Genomic DNA, 12164 nt, shown 5'->3' with positions numbered 1-12164 from the left:
TCTGCCAGCTAAAAAAAGAAAGATAAGAGAGGGAGGTCTGGAGGACTGCAGAAAATTGAAGAGTGCCCCTAAGGGCAATTTAAAGAACACAAAGAGAAAGAGGAAAAAGAATATATAGATCTGACAAAAAAAAAAAGACGGTGGAATCAAGAAACGCCTTTTCAGTAATAACTTTGAATGTTAACAGACTAAATTTACCAATTAAAAGACACAGATTAGCAGAATGGATTAAGAAACATAATCCAACTATATGCTGTTTACAAGAGACTCATTTTAGACACAAGGATACGAATAGATTGAAAGTAGAAAGATGGAAAAAGATTTTCCAAGCCAGTTGTAACCGAAAGAAAGCAGGAGTAGCTATACTGATATAGGACAAAATGGACTTTAAAAGGAAAGACATCATAAGAGACAAAGAATGACACTATATTCTAATTAAAGGTCAATTCACCAAGAAGATATAACAATCATGAATGTTTATGCTCCCAATCAAGGAGCTCGAAAGTACATGAGACAGACATTGGCAAAACTGAAGGGAGTGATAAATGTTTCAACAATAATAATAGGAGACTTCAAACCACCACTCTCCTCTATAGATAGAACAACCAGACAGAAGGTCAACAAGGAAACAGAGAATTTACATAACTTGCTAAATGCACTAGACCTAACAGACATATGTAGGTCACTGCACCTGAAAGCATAAGGACATATATTCTTCTCTAGTGCTCATAATTGCCCAGGATAGATCATATATGCTGGGACACAAAACAGGTCTTTATAAATTTAAAAACACTGAAATTATTTAAAGCACTTTCTCTGATCACAATGGGATGAAACTAAATCTCAAAAACCACCAAAGAATGAGAACATTCACGAATATAAGGAGATTAAATAACACACTCTTAAACAACCAGTGGGTCAAAGAAGAAATTGCTAGAGAAATCAGTAGCTATCTGGAGATGAATGAAAATGAGAACACAACTATCAGAACTTATGGGATCTTGGCAAAGACTGTGCTTAGAGGGAAATTTATTGCTGTAAATGCCTATATTTAAAAACAAAAATGAGCAAAAACTGAGGACTTAACAGCACACCTGGAGGAACAGCAAACTAACACTAAAGCAAACAGAAATAACAAAGATTAAAGCAGAGATAAATGAATGGGAGAACAAAAGAACTACAGAAAGAATCAATAAAACCAAAAGTTGGTTCTTTGAGAAAATCAATAAAACTAATGAGCCACTAGCAAGACTGACAAAGAAAAACAGAGAAAGGATGTGGGTAGTTAGATTCAGTTGTCAACTTGGCCAGCTGAAGGCACCTAGTTCTGTTGCTGTGAACATGAGCCAATGTGGTACATGAACTTCCTCTGTTGCTGATTTACATCTGCAGTCGGCTAGGAGGCATGCCTGCTGCAATGAATGACGTTTGACTTAATTGGCTGGTGCTTAAATGAGAGAGTGCAACATACAAGCAGCTCAGCATACCTCATCTCAGCACTCGCAGCTCAGCCCAGGCCTTTGAAGATGCAGAAAGAAATCACCCCGGGGAAAGTTGTTGGAACCTAGAGGCCTGGAGAGAAGGCCAGCAGAGATCACCCTGTGCCTTCCCACATAAGAAAGAACCTCAGTGAAAACTGTAGGTGCTTTCTTCTGAAGAACTAATGAAATAAATCCTCTTTTATTAAAAGTCAATCTATCTCTGGTGTGTTGCATTCCAGCAGCTAGCAAACTAGAACAGATTTGGTACCAGAGAGTGGGGTGCTGCTGCAGTTTGTAAATACCAGATATGTTGGAACAGTTTTTTGGATGGCTAAGGGGAAGATTTTGGAGGAATTGTGAACAGAATGATGGAGAAGTCCTGGAGTGCTTGAAGAGACTGTTGGTGTAAACAGAACCACTGCCAATCTGGACAAAGGGGGACACAAAGGGACAAATTGGAGTTTGCAGAGTGAGAACCATGGAAGCTCGGGTCTGAAGCCAAGAAACCTCGGCCAGGAGACTGGACCCACCCATATACATGGAGTGGGTGAGTTTACCCTGAAGGATGAGGATGAGTCTCCCACCTTGTTGCAATGGAAGAGTTGTGCAGCCTCAGGCCTTGGAGAAGGTACAGCATGCTCCTTGGGGGACTGGGGAGAGCCTGGCTGCCACCATATAGAGGGGTTGAGCATGTGCCCCGGAAATAGCAGAGAGCCCAGGGGTGGCCCTGATGCCTGGAGAGACTGGAGCCAAGAAAAAGGTGGTCTCCTCAGTTTTCCCCAAGGTTGATTTGGAAAGAGGCGGGCCACTGCATAGGCCCTTGGAAAGGGTGGGACTGCCACTTTCTAAAGCTAAAGGATAAATAACTTTCGGACTTTGAAATCCCATGGCACTTGCCCTGCAGGTTTTACATCTGTGTTTCTTCCAATTCCTCCCTATGGAAATGAAAACCTGTATCCTGTGACTGTCCCTCCTTTGCATATTGGCACCAGACAACTTGTTTTGAGATTCACAGGTCCACCCCCAGAAGAGAATTTTTTGTACCTGAATATTGTTTAAGGTGATGCGAGTAGTTGCCAAGTTGACAAGGGGTGGACATGTAGTAGTTAGATTCAGGTGTCAACTTGGCCAAGTGAAGGTACCTAGTTCTGTTGCTATGGACATGAGCCAATGATACGTGAACCTCATCTATTGCTAATTTACATCTGGAGTCGGCTAGGAGGTGTGCCTGCTGCAATGAATGATGTTTGACTTAATTGGCTGGTGCTTAAATGAGAGAGTACAACATACACGCAGCTCAGCATACCTCATCTTAGCACTTGAGCTCAGCCCAGGCCTCTGGAGATGCAGAAAGAAATCACCCTAGGGAAAGTTGTTAGAACCTAGAGGCCTGGAGAGAAGGCCAGAAGAGACCACCCTGTGCCTTCCCACGTAAGAAAACCTCATTCGAAAGTTAGCTGCCTTTCCTCTGAAGAACTAACAAAATAAATCCCCTTTTATTAAAAACCAATCCGTCTCTGGTGTGTTGCATTCCAGCAGCTAGCAAACTAGAATAGGATGCAAATAAACAAAATCAGATGAGAAGGGGTATGTTAACATAGACATTGAAGAAATAACTCATAAAAGAGTATACTATGAGCAACTATATGCCAACAACTAGACAACTTAGATGAAATGGACAAATTCCTAGAGATGCAGAAACAAGCTACACTGACTCAGGAAGAAACAGAAAATCTCAACAAACCAATCACAAGTAAAGAGATTCAATCAGTCATCAAAATCTTCCTACAAAAAAAAGCCCAGGGCCAGACAGCTTCACAGGGAAATTTTATCAAACATTCCAAAAAGAACTAATGCAAATCCTGCTCAAACTTTTCCAAAAAATTGAAAAAGGAACTCTACCTAACTCATTTTATGAAGCTAATATCATTTTAATACCAAACCAGGTAAAGATGCTGTAAGAAAGGAAAACTACAGGCCAGTCTCCCCAATGAACATAGATGCAAAAACTCTCAATAAAATATTAGCAAATCGAGAACAGCACATTAACAGAATTTATACACCATGACCAAGTGGGGTTTATACCAGGAATGCAAGGATGTCAATTAATGTAATACAGCACATTAACAAATCGAAAGGGAAAAATCACATGATCATCTCGATTGATGCTGAAAAAGCATTCGACAAAATTCAGCATCCTTTTCTGATAAAAACATTCCAAAAGATAGGAACCAAAGGTAACTACCTCATATGATAAAGGGAATATATAAAAAACCAATAGCCAGCATTATACTCAATGGAAAGAGACTGAAAGCTTTCCCCCTAAGATCAGAAACAAGACAAGGATGCCTATTGTCACCATTATTATTCAAAATTGTGCTAGAAGTTCTAGCTAGAGCAATCAGGCAGGAGGAAGAAATAAAAGGCATCCAAATTGAAAAGGAAGAAGTAAAACTCTTTTTATTTGCAGATGATATGATACTATACTTGGAAGATCCTGAGAAATATAGCAAAGTAACTTGAGTTAATAAATTCAGCAAAGTGGCAGGATATAAAATTAATGTGCAAAAATCAATAACATTTCCATACATAAGCAATGACCTAGCTGAGGAGTCAGTTAAGGAAAAAATTCCATTCAAAATAGCAACTAAAAGAGTCAAGCACTTAGGAATGAACTTAAGTAGGAATGTAAAGGACATGTACACATAACAATGCTAAAAGAAATGAAAGAAGATCTAAATAGGTGGAAAGACATTCCCTGCTCATGGACTGGAAGGCTAAATATAGTTAAGATGTCAATTTTCCCCAAACTGATCTACAGATTCAACACAGTATCAATCAAAATTCCAACAATCTACTTTGAATATTGGAAAAAGCTTATTACCAAAATCATTTGGAAGGGAAAGAGACCCTGAATAGCTAAAAGCATCCTAAAACAGAAGAACAAAGTGGGAGGATTAACACTGCCTGATTTTAAAACCTATTATAAAGCCACAGTGGTCAAAACAGCAATGTATAGGCACAAAGATAGAAGCACTAACCAATGAAATCGAATCGAAAGACCACAAAATCTATGGTCAACTGATTTTTAACAAGGCCCCCAAATCCTCTGAACTGGGACAAAATAGTCTTTTCAATAATTGGGCATGGAAAAACCGGATATCAATAGCCAAGAGAATGAAAGAGGACACCTATCTTATACCCTACACAAAAATTAATTCAAAGTAGATCAAACACCTAAATATAAGAACTAGTACCATAAAGCTTCTAGAAGGAAATGTAGGGGAACATCTTCAAGACCTAGTAATAGAAGGTAGCTTCTTAAAATTTACACCCAAAGCACAAGCAACAAAAGAAAAAATAGATGTGAACTCCTCAAAATCAAATGCTTCTGCTCCTCAAAAGACTTTGTCAAAAAGGTGAAGCGGCAGCCAACTCAATGGGAGAAAATATTTGGAAATCACATATGGGACAAAGGTTTGATTTTCTGTATATACAAAGAAATCATAACTCAACAACAAAACAACAAACTACCCAATTATAAAAGGGGCTAAAGATATGAATAGGCTTTGTCTGAAGAGCAAATACAGATAGCTCAAAAGCACATGAAGAGATGCTCATTTTCATTGGCTATAAGGGAAATGCAGATCAAGACTACAATGAGACACCACCTCACACCTATAAGAATCGCTGCTATTAAACAAACAGGAAACTATAAATGTTGGAGAGAATGTGGAGAAACTGGGACACTTATGCACTGCTGATAGGAATGTGTAATGTGCAGCCACTATGGAAGACTGTTTGGTAGTTCCTTAGGAAACTAAATATCGAGTTGTCCTATGACCAGCAATACCACTACTTGGCAAACACCCCGAAGAGCTGAAAGCAATGACACAAACAGACATTTGCATGCCGATGTTCATAGCAGCATTATTCACAATTACCAAAAGATGAAACAAACCAAATGCCCATTAACAGACGAGTGGATCAACAAAATGTGGTATATACATACGATGGAATATTATGCAGCAGTAAGACAAAATGATGTTCTGAAGCACATGACAAGATGGATGAGCCTTCAGGACATAATGCTGAGTGAAATTAGCCAGACACAAAAGGATAGATACTGTATGATTTTACTTTTATGACCAGCATAAAGGTATAATCAGAGGCTTATAATACAGAATATAGGGGACTTAGAGATACACAGAAGCTACAGATGGGTTAGCTAATGAGGTAAACTCCAACGTAAGGGGATAGAAGTGAAGGTGGTTCTCTAGTGGGTCTATAAGTAATATTACCATATTGAAGATGAACAAGATTGAAAGGGGTTATATGGGCTTACATGTCCCGCTGATTAACACTAGAAATATGAATTACTTCTTGCAAGAATTACTTCAAAGATATGATTCTTGTATAAAGTCCAGGGTACAGGGGGAAAACTGCTATTGCATGCTATGAGCTATGTTCAAAAGGAAACCATCAGCACTACCACAGCAACAGCAGAGGTAAATAATGGGGGGAGGGACAACAATTAAAAGGAGGTTTAGATTTCCTATTTGGCAAGGGTGTGCTTATTGGTATTCCTTCTCTTGGGAAGAATGAAATTATCTAAAATTGAGATCGTTGATGGACTGTGGACTTTGGGCCTTCTACATGATGTCTAATGAATTCAGCTGGCTGAATGATGCACTGAAGGAGAAGTCGACTGGCGAACAATGGTGTATACTTATGAACGAAGGCTATGCTGCTACGAAAAGGAACAAAGTCGTGAGGCATGCAACAATGTGAATAAACATGTGGGGCATTTGGTGAGACAAAATAAGCCAGAGACAAAAGAACACAATGTATGGTCACCTCTAGAAAATGCTTATAAGAAAACAGGGGCCTAGATTGTAAGCTTTTAGAGCAGACACATTAAGTCCGAAGTGGTGATTAATATTTATGGATTCTGAGAGGCTGTTTTATATATATATATATATAACCTGCTCTTTAGAGATAAGAACAGAACTGAACAGGTTGGGATTAAAGTAATTCAGAACACAGGGGTAAGGAAGACAGTATCTATATTTTAGAACCACACATGCTCTTTGAGACCAATGAAGAAAGGTTTATTTGATCTGGAACTGAAATCTTCTATAGTGCATAATCTAATTTAGCCTATCTGTATAGCTCATTTGAACAACTGAAACACAGGGAGCACAAAATAAGAAAGAGGTCCTTCAATCCTGTATAGATTATTGTAATGCCTGGAAACATCCTAGAGTACAGTAAGCAGATAATCAAAAAGTATTGGCAAAGTCCCCTGAGGGATGGGAGAAAGAATGTGGAACTATTAAATCTTATGATCAGGGAATCCACTGACATTGTGTCAAACTTTAGGGACACCCAAATTAATAGGCCATGCCCTCGATCATGAGGCTTACTCTTGTGAAGGTTATGTAGGTAGCGGAGAAGCTTAGACTACCTTTAGGCACGCCTAAGAGTTACTTCTGGAGGACGTCTTTTGTTGCTCAGATGTGGTCTCAGTTTCTAAGCCCAACTCTGCCAGTGAAATCATTGCCCTACCCCCTACATGACACAAGACATCCAGGTGTGAAAGTCTCCCTGGCGAAGTGGGAGAGGACTCCCAGGGATGAATCCAAACTTGGCACCGTAGGATCAACAATTCCATCCTGACCAAAAGGGGGAAAAGAAGTATAATTAATAAAGTATCAGTGGCAGAGTCGAGAGGCTACTCAGGAGGTTGCTCTCACAGAAGCTTCAGTTAGACCTTGCTACCCATCATAACCTGCCAAATCCCAACCAGGACCATTCCAGCCAATCCTAAAGAACACCTAGGGTAATATATAAGATTCCACAATGGTTCCACGCACTAGAGTAACTTTTCAGAAACCTACAACCTCCAGATGGGTCCCTGGTCCAGATAAGTCCTGAAACCTAGCCCAGCCTCTTCAGACTGTCAGATAGTCCATCTCCCTACCCCATATTGGTGACAGACCCTTCCAATATGAAAATTTAGAATGGTCATAGCCCAAATACCCCTAAAGAGAGGTATGGAAAGATCAAAGGTGATGGAGGAATTATACATAGAAGATAGGATTTAACAAATGAATATGAGTGCTGAATCATTAAGTTGATATCTCTTTTAGTCTCCAGTGTCTTAGAGAAGCTAGAAGCAAAAACCTAAAATTGTGAAATTGTAACCCATGTCAAACACATTCTACAACTAATTGTGGTGCTGCACTTTGAAATCTATAGCTTTTTTGTATATATGTTATTTTTCACAAAAAATGAAGGAAAAAAGTCAGTTGTGATGATAAAAAAAATATTTAAGCCCTCTAGCTGCCTATATTCTGTAGCAGCTAGAAGGAAAAATATGAGAGGATAGTATCCTAGCCCATGACAAACTCTGGCATCTGTCCTGTAACCATTTGTTGAAGAGTGCTTTGAAAACTATTCTTTTTTCTTTCTTTCCTTTGTATATATGTCATACTAAACAATAAAAAAGTTTTTAAAAAATCAATTGTGATGCTGAATACACAGCTATATGATGACACTGGAAACCACTCACTGACTGTACACTTTGAATGAATAAGTGAATATATAATATACCTCAATAAAACTAGTAAAAAAATTATATATTTTTTATAATTAAATTTTTTTAATTAAGTATTTTTTACAAATATTCCTCTCAGCAACTTAACTTCTGTGGAATTTGTGATACGGAAATTAAAGCACTAGCAGGTAAAATAAAAAATAAAATCATGAAATGTTTATTATATTATTTGGAATGGAGTAGTTTTTAAAAAACCCTCTAAAACCCATGAATAGGGGTACATTGAATAAACACTATATCTTATCTTATTGCATAATGGAATATTTTGCAACTATTAAAATGCCTGAATTCATGTGTACCTATTGAGATAGGAGGGATTTCCATGATTCTGGTCAGTAAAGAAAAATTACAAAGGAATATTTCTTATATGATCATGTTTTTTAAAAATGAAAAAAATCTTATACATATGTGAACACATGCATATATACTGATAAGACTGAGGGGAATAAAAGGATGAAAATGAGTTTTTAAAAAGATGAATTTATATGGTAAACATAATAAAATGTGAACTGAAAGGATGCAATGTACTTTTCTATCTATGAAATTATTCTAAATAGACAGAGACGGAATACAAATATTACTTAATTTTAGTAGTGTAAATAAAAAGAAAATGAAAAGCGTAGTATTAATTTGGAAAAACAGGCTCCTCTATTTCTCGGAAAAGTTACTTAGCCTCTATGAGGATCTGAGCTCTCTTTTGCTCCACTGTGAACAGAATGAAAGCTCTGAATTAAACAGAACCTCAGAGATCATCTAACTTTCGCCAACTCATCCTGCAGATTAGAAAACAGACCTGTGGAAGTAAAGGGACTTGTCTAAAATCCTGTAACTAATTAGCAGCAAACACCAAGTAAAAGTGAGTCTCCATAATCAGTTTAGTGTTCTTTTCCCACTGGGCTGACACCCTCAAAATTAGCTCACAGGTGAGTTGGGAGCCACCATAGGACCTGAAACTGTGGGAGAGAAAATATTTCCCTGAAGCTTGTATAGCAAAACCGTACCTTTCTCAAGTCTTCCTGAAATTGAATAAAAATTAAACAAGAATATTTGTTCTCACAGAGCTATCATAGGGCAAGTCGCTGAGTATCAGCTTAATAAATGGTAGCTACTATTAATTGTTCTAAGACAACTAATTTTAATAATAAATTTAACACAATATACTATACAACACTCCATTCCTAACTCCCACTTGTGTGTTAGCTTCAAAGTAATTTCTCTCAGAACTCCCCTGGAATGGGATATAAGAGCCCCTCTTCATAGATATCTATGTAACTTCTCCTTGTGGGTATATTTTTACATTGTCTGTTATTAGACTCTAAGAGCCATGAAGTCATGGACACATCTGTCCTGTCCATTACTATAACCTAAGCACCTTGAGTGATGCATGGCATAAAGGAGTAATATTAAGGATTTGTTTAATGATGATTACGCTCCATAAGACCACTTAGTGGGCTCCCAACAAATCAGCTTTTTCTATCTTTATCCTTCTCTCAATGGACTTTCCTAACTGCCAACTCAGTGGGGCCATAATACCAAAGATGAAGCATTCACTCCCACTCTTACCTTAGTCCCAAAATTATGTCGAGTATCAGGATTAACATGCCAAGAATTATTGCACACACAAAATAAATGTTTATGGTTGATGATGATGAAAATGAAACAAGTGAGTATTAGTAATACTCTTAAGAAAGAACTTCACTGCTGTAGTTAAAATTAACAATGTATCTGCTACCTTTAATTTATTGCTACACATAAAATTCTTTGAATCTATCTCATTTTCTTTTTATTTTTTATTGGTTTTTTTCCTATTTTTTTGTTTTGTACTTTTCCTTTATTTTCTTATTATTTTTTAAATTTTATTTGTTCTTTTTGAAACCATCTCATTTAACCTTATCGACAACCAAGCAGTCATTGTACGGTGAGGAAACTGAAGGTCAGAATCAAGTAACTTGCTATTAAGTGGCATAGACTGAATTCCAACTAGGTAACTCCAGAATTTATGTTCTTAAACATTAGATTAAACTGCTTCTCTTAGAGAAATAAAATATATTTGTTCAAAACATTTGATTGCAACTGAAATGGCCCCACCATGCTTGATAGCTCACAAAATTTAAAATAGTGTGGTCATTTTCTGCAAAAGGCTGTTAATTGTTTCACCAAGGCAAAACCTACTGGACTATAAACTTTGATTTAAAAAAAAATTAGTGGGACATTATTTGCACTGTGAAAAGTAAAGTGCTATTTTTTCCACAATGAGAATATGGGGCTTATTTTAATATGAAATTACAGTAAGCACTCACCAACAAAGGCTGCCATCTGAGCTGCTGTTCTTCCTACAGAGTTGACAACATCTGTCTCGGCACCAGCTTCCAACATTACCCACGTGATATCTTTATTACCTGGAGTTACAAAAGGAACATATTAATTAACATTGAGAAATTCACAACAAAAACACCTCCTTCTAAATGATCTGTAGCCTTGTTACTTTTCCATTTAGCTTTTAGGTTTCCATCTAGTGTATATTTTTATTTTTTACAAAATATGAATCAATCAGGACTACAGTAAGGAGTAAAATTCTACAGGACCCAAATAGGAATTAGCTTTATGTTCTGGAAAATACATTGGGAAACAACAAAAATGGTATGGAATTGAACAGCACTTTTTTAAAAACAAAATACCTATGTTTTTCCTAATGATGCTTAGCATAAAATCAAAACAAAAAATATATAACAAAAAGAAAAGCAAGTAGAGAAGAAACGAAATGAATAGATGTCTCCTTATTATTGACTAAAACACCCCTATTCCTGAAATAACTGTTATTAACAGTTGGGGATCTATCTTTGCAGATTTTGTTGTCTATTAAACATCCAAAAGTGTTCTAGTCACTCTTTTTCATTAATAGAATCATTTTAGATATTTTTATATTATAAAAACATTCAGTGAACAACATTTTCCATTCATCTTTGCAAACTTAAACTGTGATGTCCTTGGGAAACAGTTCCTGGAAATTATTTCCTGGATTAAAGGGTATACATATTTTAAGTACATTTTGCCACACTGCCTTCCACAAAGGTTGTAATGATGTGTAGTCCCCAAAGCTGGGTAAAGCAGCTCCTGTGCCAATGCTGGGTGTTATCATCCTTTTTCAATCTTTGCTAATATGGTAATTAAAAAAAAAATGATAGCTTACTTCTCAGTTTTTTAATTGTATAAAATTTTATGTAATCAAATTGACTAATGTAGTTTTTTGGGGATTCTAAATTTTATTTCATGCTTAGAAATACTTTCTCATTCAAGGATATAAAACTTTAGATTACTGCTTTTCAGAGTATCAGAATATTATATCTTTATAATAAAGTAAATGATAAGCAACATGAGTTAAGAATAAGCTTCTAAATGGATCTAAACATATATGCCAGGGGAGCAAACACACAGCTCTATTAGAGCAATTGTTATTTTTTTTTCAAAATAATGTTTGCATATTTCTTAAAAATATAAAGATACAGAGATAGAAACAAAGGGACTAAAAGTAAGAGATCCAAAGTCAAACATATATAATATGTATTGTCAATACACAGAATCAATTGATTCAAAATACAAAAGAAACAAGTCACCAAATTAACTATAAATTCATGCTGTCACAGGTTTCCAAAAAACAATTCCTACCATTTCTTCCCATAGAACATGATCTTAAAATTAATAAAAATAAAAATGCAGTTAAATTTTTAAATATATCTACTTAAAACAAATTTTTATAGGCAACTGATAGTAATAGAATAAATACTAAAACTTTACCAGAAAGTGCAGCAAACATGAGGGCTGTGTATCCATGTTCATGTTGATGACAATTTACATCAGCTCCATGTCGCAAGAGTAATTTACACATATCAACTTTTCCTTTATAGGCCGCATGCATTAGAGGAGTCATTCCATTCTGCAACAGAAAGGGAAAAATGTGTTAATTTTGCATATTTACCTTTTCCCCTACCAATGAACAATTCCTGCAGTTAAATTAAAAACATAAAAATGAATTAAGATCTTCTTTATAACCTTTAGTTTTTTTT

At 36.3% G+C, this 12164-nt stretch overlaps 1 protein-coding gene across 3 annotated transcripts in view; it reads right to left on the bottom strand.

Moving 5' to 3' along the window:
* Positions 1–12164, bottom strand: part of ANKMY2 (ankyrin repeat and MYND domain containing 2) — a 68931-nt gene that overhangs the window by 30426 nt on the left and 26341 nt on the right. For all 3 annotated transcript variants that reach the window (XM_077122361.1, XM_077122360.1, XM_077122368.1), the window contains 2 exons: positions 11896–12034; positions 10401–10499 (listed from right to left, as the gene is read on the bottom strand). In XM_077122361.1, coding sequence (XP_076978476.1) covers positions 10401–10499; positions 11896–12028 — 232 coding nt within the window. In that variant the 5' untranslated portion in view covers positions 12029–12034. The remainder of the gene's footprint in view (positions 1–10400; positions 10500–11895; positions 12035–12164) is intronic.

Source organism: Tamandua tetradactyla, chromosome 1, assembly GCF_023851605.1.
Source record: "Tamandua tetradactyla isolate mTamTet1 chromosome 1, mTamTet1.pri, whole genome shotgun sequence".
In the NCBI taxonomy this organism is placed as follows: Eukaryota; Metazoa; Chordata; class Mammalia; order Pilosa; family Myrmecophagidae; genus Tamandua; species Tamandua tetradactyla.
The sequence above is the reverse complement of the archived record's forward strand: the minus strand, read 5'-3'. Positions and strand labels throughout refer to the sequence as shown.